Genomic DNA, 13,086 nt, shown 5'->3' with positions numbered 1-13,086 from the left:
CCGCCCTCCGTCCCCTCGCGGATCTGTTTCCTGAGAGCGCTGAAAAGGCTTTCAAAATACTAAATGCAACTGACATCTTTTTCTGAGTTGAAAACAAACAAACAAAACCTCTGAAAATACAGAGCAGAAAATCCCGTAACCGCTTCCCGCGAGTTCCCAAGCCCCACCCCCGCGTTCTCGCCGGCTCAAGTTAGGCCCTGCACAGGGCGGGGGGAGGGGCGGCGTATGCCCGCTGACGCTATGGGGCTGCACTGCGCAGGCGCGGGGCGGGCTCGCGAGGGAGTCGCGCGCCGCTCACTTCGCGCGGGAGTGGAGCGCCGGAGCGTCGGAGCTGCAGGTCTGTGGGAACGGAAGCCACGGCCAGGAAGAGAGGCAGCCAGGATGGCGACACCGAGCAGGAAAACGTCCACCCCAAGTCCCCTGGCCCCCAAGAGAGCTTTCCCGAGAGAGCCCTCGTCGGAAGTCCCGAACAAGAAAAAGAGTTCGGCCCCACCGGCGGCGCCGCCGCCGCCACTGCCGCTGCAGTCGTCCGGGCCTTTCGTGGAAGGCTCTATCGTCCGCATCGCGATGGAGAACTTCCTGTGAGTGGCCGGAGGCCGTGCCGCGGCGGAGGAGGCGAGCGGGCCCGCACACTGGGCCGCGGGCTGAGTGCGTGCGGGGGCGGGTGGGTGGATGTGTGCTTGGTTTGTGCGTCTGACAGTAAATTCTTGCCGGGATTGCCGTGAGGATATTTACTTGTGGGCCGTGGAGATCGACGTGTGTGTTGATGCGGTAGGTGTGTGTTGCGGTTTTTAAATTCTTAATGCCAACGTTGTTTGAAGGCGTCATATGGCGGGCCGTGGAAGTAGTAGGAATTAGATCTTCGCCCGCTGGGAGTCACGGCCTAGAGAAGTAGGACATAATCTGTAATTCACAAAACTATGCGTTCTGGGAACTTAGAGGCTGCAACAGTTAAATCAGAGCGGCAGTGATGCTGCGGCAGATACGTGAGGAGTAGGCAGTTGCCAGGTGGACAGAGATGGTGAAGGTTGTTCTGGATGGAGGTTGAAATATACAGGAACATTGAGCCTTACTCTCAGTTGTTGCGCCTCCCAACAGACCCTTGACTCCTTGAAATCTGGCTTTCTTCCCTGGTTCCTTTCTTACCCTTCAGACAACTAACCATAATACTTCAGAATTGAGTAAATATGTTCTAACACAAATACCGTGTATCCGTTTAGTACCTTGCTGTTCGTTTGATCAAGGTCTGTTTTGTTTTTTGGTTTTTTTTTTTAAAGCTTGCACAGAGTGGTGTAGGGAAAACAGAATTGCAGTAACAATAGGGACATTTTTTTTTTCCCAAGCATCTGTCATGTGCCAGGTATAGAAGTAGGTGTTTTATTTACACAGTGCCCTCATTCATTCCTCATAACAACTCTTTATATCACCTCCATTGATAAGCTTAGACAGGTTAATTTGCCGACGTTTACACAGCTAATAAGTAGCTGAATTGCTGTTTGAATCCACATCAGGAAAGATAAATATAATTAAATGAAGTACCTGCCATAATAATGTATATGCATCATGATGCCGTGCGGGCACAAAGGATGAAATTATTAATTTCGTCCACAGTTGTGAGAAGGGCTTTGTACTGGGGGTTATGAAAGTCTTAAAAGAAGGGAAGAGCAAGGAACTGCCTGAAACAGTTTTCTATATTTGGGAAATTTCCAGTATTTTAGTATGGCTAGGACATAGGATGTGAGCTAGTATGTGGACAGAGTAGATACTGAAGATGTAGACAGATGTTGAGGGTCTGTGTTTCCTTTGCTGAGGAATTCCAACTTTATCCTGTAGGCAGCCAGGACGCATTTTAAGCAGGGCATGACATGTGATTTATATTACTTTGGAAGCAGTGCGAAGGATGATTTAGAAAGGGTGCAAGATTGGAGGCAAGAAGGCTTTTGCAATATGAAGGCAGAGATGATTAGGGTTTGAACCTAGCAGTGGGAAGTAGGATCAGAAAGAAGAGACTTGACAGGATTTGGCTGCAGATTAATTGTGAGGCATGAGGGTAAGGGAGGAATGGAGCATTTTTCTCAAGTCTCTGCCTTGGCTAATTGGTCATATATAGTGCTATGCAGAAGAAGGAGCAATTTGGGGAGGATAATAATAAATACCTTTTGGATCCTGTGAATTGAAGTTTCCTGTGGGACATCTTAAAGATCTTTTATAGTCAGTAGTTTTAAGGGTTTGGAGCTTACAGGAAAATGTGAGAGGTGAGAGACTTGAGAATCATGCATATAGGTGATTGTTGAAATTGCAGAAATGGTTGAGATTGCCCAAAAGGGAATATAAATAGGAATAGAAGGCTGAGTACAGTGTCCTGAAGGAATGCCAGCATTTAAGGGCGAGCAGAAGAACTCACAGACTAAGAAGGAACTGTTCAGGGAAGTAAGAGGAGAACCGTGGGAGAGTATTATCAAAGAAGCCAAGGAAAAAGAGCGCTTCAAAAATATCATCTGCTACATTGAAGTCAGATAACAGGACAGAAAAGAACCTGCTGCATTTAGCAGTTAGGAAGTCTTTGACACTTTGAAGTAGTGGAAGCAGAAAACTTTGCAGTCATAGAAGAATGAATGAGTGTGAGGAAGTAAAGCTTGGATGTGAAGAGGAGAAAGAAAAGGTAGCTGGAAAGTGCAGAACTAGGGGAGGTTTTGTTTATTTTTACAATGAGAGGACTTTGACTTTTAGGAATGAAGTAGGAAGAGTAGGCTTAGAGAACCGAAATGGCCTGGAAGAGGGTAGCCAAGGGAAGGATTCCTGGTAGTTAACCAAGTCGAATGGGATCGAGAGTGGGGGGAGAGATTCCTAGGCAGAAGGAATAGCATGTGCAAAGGCTTGGAGAAAGAAGGAAGCATAAGATAGTCAAGAAACTGAAAGAAATTCATTATAGTTAGAATTTAGAGGTCTTATTAGAGAATAGGGGAAGGAGATAGAAAGTAGAAAACGATGAGCTAGAGCTAAGTTATGAAGGGTCCTATTTTTTTTCTTTTTTTTTAAACTTTATGTATGTATGTATGTATGTATGAACATCTGGCTGTGTTTGGTCTTCGTTGCTGCGTGCGAGCTTTCTTTAGTTGCAGCGAGCGGGGGCTACTCTTCGTTGCAGTGCACATGCTTCTCATTGTGGTGGCCTGTCTTTGTTACGGAGCACGGGCTCTAGGAGTGTGGGCTTCAGTAGCGTGGCACATGGGCTCAGTAGTTGTGGCTCGCGGGCTCTAGAGCTCAGGCGCGGTAGTTGTGGTTCACAGGCTTCGTTGCTCCACGGCATGTGAGATCTTCCCAGACCAGGGCTCAAACCCATGTCCCCTGCATTGGCAGGCGGATTCTTAACCACTGCGCCACCAGGGAAGTCCTTCTTTTTCTTTAAAACAAGTTATTTCAGATTTGCTTGTCTACCAACATGATTTGGTGATTGATTGGATGATGGGTGGGTGGGTAGTGCAGATAGAGGTGAAGGAGATGGTAAGAATCAAAGATGATGCAAAACTAATGCCTAGGTTTCTGACTTGGGCAGTGGGATGAATGATGATATCCTTCACTAAGAGACTATAAGAGTGGTTTTAGATGGGAAAGATGGTGGGTTTAATTTTGAATGTGTTAAGTTTGAGGTGACTCTATCCAAATAGAGTTCTTGAGGTGGGAATTCCATCTATATAGGTCATCTGGACTGACTTTAAGCATGTAGATGCTACCTGAGGCCATGGAGAATACATGAGGTACTAGGCAAAGTATGTAGAGTGAGAAGAGGGTGGGCCTCTGACATTAGCTCTTTCAGAGCGAGCTCAGAGCAAAGGGAACTCACAAAAAGGGAATTCCCAGTAAACATATTAGAAAGGTTTCTTAAAATGCAGAGGCTTTATTTTGTTTTTGGCAATTTTTCCTGTTTATAATATTTGTGTGTATAGTATAGGCCAGAAGTTCTCATGCTTTTTCCCGTTGTATTTATTGTTTGCTTAAATACCAGTTGCATCACTGTTTTAGTAAGACAGTCACACAGAGATTTCACAGCAGGAAATTCCAGTATTAATAGAATGGGGCTTCATGTGTTGGGATTAAGAAGTTCCAAGTCAGATACTTTTCCAGATGTCTGAAATTCCCAAACTAGTTTTATTTTAGCCTTTGTAAAGGGTTGCTTTAAAACTCAGCTGTTACTAGAATAAAGCTTCTGAAAAGATAGATAGGTGCTGTACAGAGATGTGGGGTTGGAAACCTGCCAGAAAATACCTCTCTTTACCACCTGTATTTATTTTATTACCACCTGGCATTTCAGAATTGTTAATTTGTTTGAGTATTAAAGTTAAAGTGTGCTTGGTTAAATTATTTAAATACTTAGCAGGTTAGTAGCAGGCTAAGGTTTTTTTTACTCTTGGGGAATTAGTTGGCAGCTAACTGAAACCCTGTGGGAACAGGACATTATTTATGGGTTCCAATTCAGAGTATTCACAGACAAGGTAGAAGGTATATGTGAGTCAGAGTTCGCGTCACATTTTGCCGTAGCTGTCCCTGAGTACTAATATGGGTTAGATGCTACTGTTGCATGTAGAGTGCAGGACAGCATGCTGCTTTCTAGTATGAGGGAATGTTACAGAAGTGCTTGGTGATGATGCACTCTTGTTTCCTCCCATAGGAATAAAATTTACTTGAATTTGTACTAAAAATAGATCCTTTGGTGAATGGCAGCATATTAAAGGAATTGGATGTTATTTTTTTAAGTAATAATAAAAATTAAACTATTGGCTTGATATATCTTCAGTTTTCTAATTAGAATAAAAATAATTTGGTTGACTATGAGAAGTTGCTAGTAAGCATTTTAATTCAAGAGAAATATAAATGTAAAATCCACAGATTTAGTATGAGCCATGGCTTCACTTACATATAATTTGGATAAAAATCATCTTATTTGTATAGTAGCTTTGATGTACTCTCTCATGTATTGTAATTATTAAAGAGTAAATAGTATCAAACTTTGCTTTATTCAGCAGACTTAATATTTGAAAAAAAGCACATGAAGTCTTATTTTCCCATGAATGTTCTTATTTTAGATATACATTATCACTTTTTCATTTCTCCCACTGACAGATTTTTTTCCCTCTAGTTTATTAACAACCTATAAATTAACCTTACATTAAATTTGTAAGGTTAGGTGGTTTTTAAAAGAATTTGAGGAAGCCTGTAGATAATGATAAGGGTAAAGGAAGAAAATGTGCTTTGGTAAGAAAATATTCTTCACTTCTTATCTCTGCTTAGTAATGTCACCTCTTTATAATTTAGAACATATGATATCTGTGAAGTATCTCCTGGGCCCCACTTGAATATGATTATTGGAGCCAATGGAACAGGGAAGTCCAGCATCGTGTGTGCCATTTGCCTTGGATTAGCAGGCAAACCTGCTTTCATGGGACGGGCAGATAAGGTGAGTTAACATATGTACGTTTTAACAGAATTCAAAGCCATGAATTGCTTTTAGTCACAAATCAATTTCTATATCTCCGTTCCTTGAGTATAGCAAATGTGTTGTGCTTGAATATAAATAATGAAGTTGGCAGGGACACTGTGGGGAGATTTCCATTTCCAGAAGTAGTGTGCACTATATACCTAGAGAATTCTCCAAGTATGTAACACCTGCAACCTTAGAAATAGTGTAAAATCTATCTTTTTAAATGTATTGCTGGGCTTGTGGAAAGGCGAAGTAAGTTTACAAAGGGCACAAACAAAGTAGTTTGGATCTAAAGATTTCTGCAAGCTCTGGCGTTGTTTACCCAGGGGTATTTGCTTTACCTTGCACCCTAAAGCCTGGCTTTGAATTGGTTGCATAGGATTGGGGGTCCTGAAGGTGCAGAAGGGTTAGTAGATAAAACTAGAAGCCAAGCACTTCATGTAGCAGAAGAAAAAAAAATCACAAAGTGGGACAGTGAGGTTACTTATCTCATTGTTAGCTGTGAATACAGTAGATAAAAAAAGAAAATCTTCCAAACAAGTCATAACACATACATTGTAATTTTAGTTTAAAGTGGTCCCAGTTAGTAACATCTCTCTTCTGGCAGAAGCAAATGCAAATCCTCTGAGGGAAAATACCTTCAATCCAGTCCTCAACATAAAGCTCTAAGAAATTCATGAATCCATACCTTAAAAAAAATGACAAAGCATAGGAGGAAATGAATCACCAAAAATGAGAGCTAACAAAAACAACAGACTATACAATCAGACCTACAAAACTTGTAGATACAGAATGTAAACTAGGAATACTTAATTTATTTAAGGAACTGAAAGAAGGTTGCAAGTATAACAAAGGAATAAGTAACGAAAAAGATCAGGTAAATTTGAATCAAATAGAACATAAAGAAATAACAGTACATGGGAGAGAAACTTGATGGACAGGTAAAACAACAAAGCAGACATATTTGAGAATTTGTGAACCAAAATACTTGACAGTTTTTCTAAAAATGCAATATAGAGATAAAGTGAGAAAAAAGTATGAAATAAAGATTGTGACCTGATAGTTAATGGACTAAGGAAGAGGCAATATTCAAGAAAGAATGACTAAGAATTTTCCAGAAATGTTGAAAAACTTGAATCCTCAGATTCAAGATACCTAATATATCCCAGACAGGGTAAATGAAAGAAATACACAAATAGACACATGGTAGTAAATTCCAGAATACCAAACATAGTAGTAATATGGTCTCAGAATGGGAACAGAGGGGGATAGAAAAGAACAGTTTGAGATGCTCATAAAGAAACTTTGAAAGTATATAATTTAGGAAGAAGGAAAATGATACCAGAAGGAAGTCTGAGAGGTAAGAAGAAATGGTGAGCAAAAAAATGGTAAACATGTAGGGAAGTAAACTGTAAAATAATACTAATGTCTCATTTGTCAAGTTTTTAAATCAAAGAAGATAGTACTAAATGTTGTCCTTCCTGGACAACAGGAAGGAAGTGATCACAGTTGAAGTATTCTTTGAATTTGTATTGTTGGGAGGAAGTTAAGATAATTGGTTAGCTTCAGAGTTTATTAAGCTAAATATGCATGTTAAAATTTCTAGGGTAAGCCAGTAAGAAAATTGAAATATATAACCTCCAAACAAGAAAGGTTAAAGTAGGAAGAGAGAAGTAGAGAAAAAATAACCACTGCCCAAACAACCCAGAAGGAGTCTCAAGAAAGGAGGAGGAAGAGAAAAGAAAGAGAAATATAGAAAAGGATATTATTAAAAAACATTAAAAAGATAGTGGAAATACATTCACAATAATAATAAATGCTCTACATTCTTGTTAAATGAGAAAGTCAGAGTAGATAAATAAAACAAAGTTCAGTTCTGTTTTGTTTACAATAAGCATATCTAAAATAAAAAACTATGGAGAAATTGAAAGTAAAAGGATGAAAAAATACATACCAGGCAAATATTATACAAAAGAAAGTAGGTGTAGCTGAACTTATACCAGGCAAAATAGAATGTAAAGGAAAAAAGAACTTTTAGAGATAAAGATGGTCATTAAATATTGATGAAAGTTTCAGTTCAGCAGGAAGATAATTCACCTCCCAACTTAAATTCACATTATCTAGTTACAAAATATATAAGCACAATCACAGAGTTCTTAAAGACAAGTTAACAGCTCCAGAATTATAGTGGAAGAGCTAGTGGTAATCAATAGATCCAATCAGATAAAAAATTAATAAGAGTATAGAAGGTATGAACAACAGTTAGATTGAACTAATGGACATGTTGTAAACACTGCACGCAACAACTGGTAGAGCACACATTCTTTTTAAGCAAAAATGGAATATTTCTTAAAATTAATCATAAACTGAGCCATAAAGCAATATCAAAAATTTCAAAGAATTGCTACCACATAGACTATGTTCTCTGACCACAGTGCTATTAAGATAGAAATAATAAAGAAGATAACTAAAATTTTCCCATTTGTTCAGAATGAAACATGTACTTCTATATTATACACAGGTCAAAGAAGAAATTTTAATAGAAACTGAAAAGTAAGAGCAGAAATTAATAAAATAATAAACAATGATTCAGTAGGAACCACAAAACTAAACTTTTCAAAAATACTATTTAAATCAGTAACTTCTGGGGACAGGGAGAGAAAGGAAGAAAAAAATATAAGGAATGGCAAAAAGTAATAGTTAAGATATGTTATATTGTGATCCAGAAAACCCCCAAATTTAAGTGGTTTAAATACGCAAAAGGTTAATTCTTGCTGCTTATCCAGTGTAGGCCCTTTGTGGCCACTTAGGTACTTTAGCCTTATAGAATCTTCATTTCAGTATATACAGTTTACCCTTGGAGAATGCAGGTTTGAACTGCGCAGGTCCACTTATATGTGAATATTTTTCAATAGTAAATATATATGTTCCACTCATATTTCATTGGACAAAGCATGTCATGAAGCCATAACTTGGATCAGAGAGAAAGAGCAAGTGCAGTCCTTTGCTTGAAAGGAGAATCAGAATATTCACGAACTGCCCTGATGACTACCACGAGGGCGTTACAAGAATGCAGCAGAGGTTTGAAAGATTATATAAGAATATTATGAGAATCATTATGCCACTCAAGTTTAAATTTTTAAAAAGTTGTAACTATAAATGTTTCTACAACTACTTAAATTATCAAAGCTGACTAAGTAGAAAAGATAAATAAGCTGGTAAATTTTTTCTCAGAGAGAAAGACAAAGACAATTGTGGATTAGTCCTAATAGCAGTAAGTTTCTGTTTTACACAGAGAATGTGACCCTAGGTACCCAAATCAATCAAGGATAGAATGAAAAAATTACAAGCCCGTCTCGCTCATGAATCTAGAAGCAAAAATCACACACAAAAAAGAAACTTTAGCATTTTGAATTTAATAATACATAACATATCATGACCAAATTGAATTTATTCAAGGAGTGAGAGATGTGCTATGTTAATTTTTTCCTAATAATCAACCACATTTTAAAGGAGAAGAACTCCATGGTCATCTTAGTAGACAGAGAAAAAGCATTCAGTTAAATTCCACAGTAATGTATGATTAAAAGCTCTTAGCAAACTAGGAATAGAAGGGACCTTTATTAGTTTCACAAAAGATATCTCTGAAAATGTACAGCAAGTTCAGGAGCAAGTCAAGGTTACCTACTACCATTACTATTGAACATTGTACTGGCAGCTCTAGGTAGAACAGAAAAGATACATGTTGGAAAGAAAGAAAACTGTCATTCACAGATTATATGAGTGTCTGCATTAAAAACCACAGAGAAACTCCAGATAAGCCTCCTGATGGATCAATATGCAAATTTATCAGGATTACTAGATATAAGATTGTATAACACAGACACTGAATCTGTAGCCACCTTGATCTTGGACATCCTAACCTTCAGTATTGTGAGAAATAAATGTTAAAGCCACCCAGTCTGTGGTATTTTTGTTATAGAAGCCCAGACTAAGGCAAGGACCTTTTTACATTCTTTAACTTACTGAGGACTCCAAAGCCTTTTGTTTCTGTGAGTTATACCTATTGATTAGAATTAATAATAAACTTAAAAATAATTATCAGATTAGAAATAAAAACTGAGACCCCCCCGAAAAAAGTTGTATAACAAAAATCAATTGCATTTCTATATACTAACAAAGAACAGAAAATGCAATTAAAAATGGACATTATAGCCACAAAAGTACAAGTTTCATAGCAGTAAATTAATAAAAGACATGTAAGAACTATATGCAGAAATTACAATTTTTATTTAAAAACATTGAAGTTTAGAGAGATGCACTGTATTAATGGACAAGAAGATCTAATATAAAAATATCATTCTTCTACATATTCATTGTCATTCCAGTCAAGATCCCTATACTGTCTATACAAATTACAAGCTGACTCTAAAATTTAGGTGGAAGAACAAAGGGCCAAAAATAGTTAAGATACTTCTAAAGAAATAGGACAAAATGGAAAAACTTGCCTATCAGATATCAAGACAATACAAAATTACAGTAAATTAAGACATTGTGGTATTGGTGTAGGATAGACTAGTGTGATGTGACAGAATAAAGAGCCCAGATACAAAGCCATGATTAGTAAAAAGTTGATTTATGACAGAACTGACATTGTGGATGAGTGGGGAAGAGATGAATAAATAGTACTGAGACAATTGGTTATCGGTATAGGAAAAAATGAAATTGAGTCCTTTCCTCACACTTTAACAAAAATCAGTTCCAGATAGATTAAAGATCTAAATGTGATTGACCAGAAAGTTTCTAGAAAAGATTGGTAGTAGAAGAAAATACCTTTGTGACTTCAGGTTAAAGAAGAATTTCTTAAACAAAAATATAGACTGCAAAGGAAAGGTTGATAAATTCAACTACAGTAAAATTAAGGAACTTTTTTGTTCATCAGAAGACACCTTGTAGAGAAAAGACTAGTCACAAATGAGAGAAGGTATATATAGCACATATAACAAGATTGGTATCCAGACTACATAATCAAAATAATGGCAACTCAGAAGATAAATGAGCAAAAGATATGCTCAGATGTCTCACAGAAGAGGCACCCCAAACAGCCAGTAAATACATGAAAATATGCTCAGCTTCATTAATTATCAGAGAAACACGAATTAACCCTGGCATGGTATATCCATTAGACTCACAAAAATTCTTGTGGTGCCATGTGGCTTATAAGGATATAAAGCAGTGGGAACTCTGATGCATTCTTGGTGGGAATATGAATTTGTACACCCCCTTGGAAAATATGGCATTACCTAGTAAATCTGTAAATGCCTATATCCAGTCCCTCAAAAATTCTACTTCTAGGTACCTTAGTAAGCTTGTGTCCATTTATACTAGGTGAAATTATGGAAATATTTATAGAAGTATTGTTTGCAATAAATTCTAGTATAGTCAAATAAAATTGAATATTATATGACAGTAAAAGCAAACTTTGGCTCATTGGTTAAATCTCAAAAACATAATTTTTTTTTTTAATTTATTTTATTTTTGGCTGTGTTGGGTCTTCGTTTCTGTGCGAGGGCTTTCTCTAGTTGCGGCGAGTGGGGGCCACTCTTCATCGCGGTGCGCGGGCCTCTCAGTGTCACGGCCTCTCTTGTTGCGGAGCACAGGCTCCAGACGCGCAGGCTCAGTAGTTGTGGCTCACGGGCCCAGTTGGTCTGCGGCATGTGGGATCTTCCCAGACCAGGGCTCGAACCCGTGTCCCCTGCATTGGCAGGCAGATTCTCAACCACTGCGCCACCAGGGAAGCCCCTCAAAAACATAATTTTAAGGAAAAATGCCATCACAGAAAAATACATGTAATGTGAATTTGTTTCTGGAATGGTCAAATATATATTTAATATTTGGAGATTTATACAGTAAAAATAAAAGCAAAAGAATTATCAGCAAATCAATTTAGAGATTACATTTGTCGAGAGAGAAGGGCGTAATTGGCGTGAGTTAAGGAATGTCAGATACACTGGTAGTGATCAGTTCCTTAAATAGGTAGATACATGGTTGTTTTGTTATTTCTTAAACAGTGCATGAAGTTCGTATTTACTGTTTGGTATGTATTTCACATAAAAAATGTTTTAAAAAGAAAGTCTAGGGGCTTGGCTTCCCTGGTGGCGCAGTAGTTAAGAATCCACCTGCCAATGCAAGGGACATGGGTTCGATCCCTGGTCTGGGAAGATCCCACATGCCGCAGAGCAACTAAGCCCGTGCGCCACAACTACTGAGCCTGCGTGCCACAATTACTGAAGCCCACGCACCTAGAGCCCGTGCTCCACAACGAGAGAAGCCACCGCAATGAGAAGCCCACACACCGCAACGAAGAGTAGCCCCTGCTCACTGCAACTAGAGAAAGCCCATGTGCAGCAATGAAGACCCAAAGCAGCCAAAAATAAATAAAACAAATTTTTTTTAAAAAGTCTAAAAGTTGAGTTGTTACTTCACTGTAAAATATTTTTAAAACTTGAAATGATTCATTTTTCTAAAACTGTTGTAAATATTGCGGTATTATCAAAATGATATTACAGGTTTCTTAGCCAGGCTTAAAATTTAATGTAGGTTACAAGATTGAGTTATATACCCCTTATGATTATAAATAACCTATTCAAAATATGATTTTTTTAATGCTCTGTGGGAGGCATTTATGAGGTAGAAAAGATACTGTTTTGTTAATGATTGGCTTTGTAACCTTAGTCACTTGTCTGGAACTCAGTTTTTCTTTATTTCAAAGAACAGGGGTTGGAGTAGATAATTTCCAAGGACCAACTCAGATTTTTATAAATATTGATACGTAGTTTTGTCTGTTTTGTGACCGCACCGCCCACTGCTCGGCTTGTGGGATTTTAGTTCCCTGACCAGGGATCGAACCCCGGCCGCTGGCAGTGAACGCACAGAGTCCTAACCACTGGACCGCCAGGGAATTCCTGATATGTAATTTTCAGAAATCATTTATTAAATCCTTATCTCTGTGTAATGGTCTGCTGGATTGTACTCCAAGGGCTGTATGGTCAGAATGGATTGGGCTGTAACAATATTCACCAATCTTCTATTTATTTGTGTCATAAAGAAGACACATTTCTCCCCACCCTTGAGTGGTAGGCTTTTTAAAGGAAGCTGTGGAGTGCAGTGCAGTGTTTCTTAGATGACAGATTGCAGACCTTTGTGTATCCATAGATGTGTTTAGGGGATGTCCAAGTTCTTAGCAAAACTTTTTAGTGTTGTATTTCTATTTAAATGCTAACATAAAAATTTAGTACAAGCATGTTCTGTACCACCTGTATGGATACTTTATAATAAAAACTTCCTCCTGATCTTTTCTTCCATTTGGTACCAAGTATTTTAATTGTTGCAAGCTAATGAACAGATGACCCACTCCTACAAAAATGCCATTGTTTTCCCTATCTGTGAAGAAACTGAAACAGAAGTTAAGTAACCTGGTTAAGGTCAAACAGCTTGTATATGGCAGACTTGAGATTTGAACTAGACATGGTAAAGCCTGTACTCTTGATCATTTAGCTGTACTTTCTTGTTACAGGAACAGGCTTTTTCATATTTCTGGGTTTCAG

General features: G+C 38.1%; 1 protein-coding gene across 4 annotated transcripts in view; it reads left to right on the top strand.

The window, feature by feature from the left end:
• Nucleotides 1-280: 280 nt before the first annotated feature.
• Nucleotides 281-13,086, top strand: part of SMC5 (structural maintenance of chromosomes 5) — a 101,944-nt gene continuing 89,138 nt past the window's right edge. For 2 of the 4 annotated variants that reach the window (XM_082470875.1, XM_082470874.1), the window contains exons 1-2: nucleotides 282-581; nucleotides 5,314-5,455. In XM_082470875.1, coding sequence (XP_082327001.1) covers nucleotides 382-581; nucleotides 5,314-5,455 — 342 coding nt within the window. In that variant the 5' untranslated portion in view covers nucleotides 282-381. Of the gene's footprint in view, nucleotides 582-662; nucleotides 772-5,313; nucleotides 5,456-13,086 lie in introns of those variants that run through there. The other 2 variants (XR_014266083.1, XM_082470876.1) reach the window with 2 other exon arrangements.

Source organism: Balaenoptera physalus, assembly GCF_965194825.1.
Source record: "Balaenoptera physalus genome assembly, chromosome: 7".
NCBI classification, from domain to species: domain Eukaryota; kingdom Metazoa; phylum Chordata; class Mammalia; order Artiodactyla; family Balaenopteridae; genus Balaenoptera; species Balaenoptera physalus.
The sequence above is the reverse complement of the archived record's forward strand: the minus strand, read 5'-3'. Positions and strand labels throughout refer to the sequence as shown.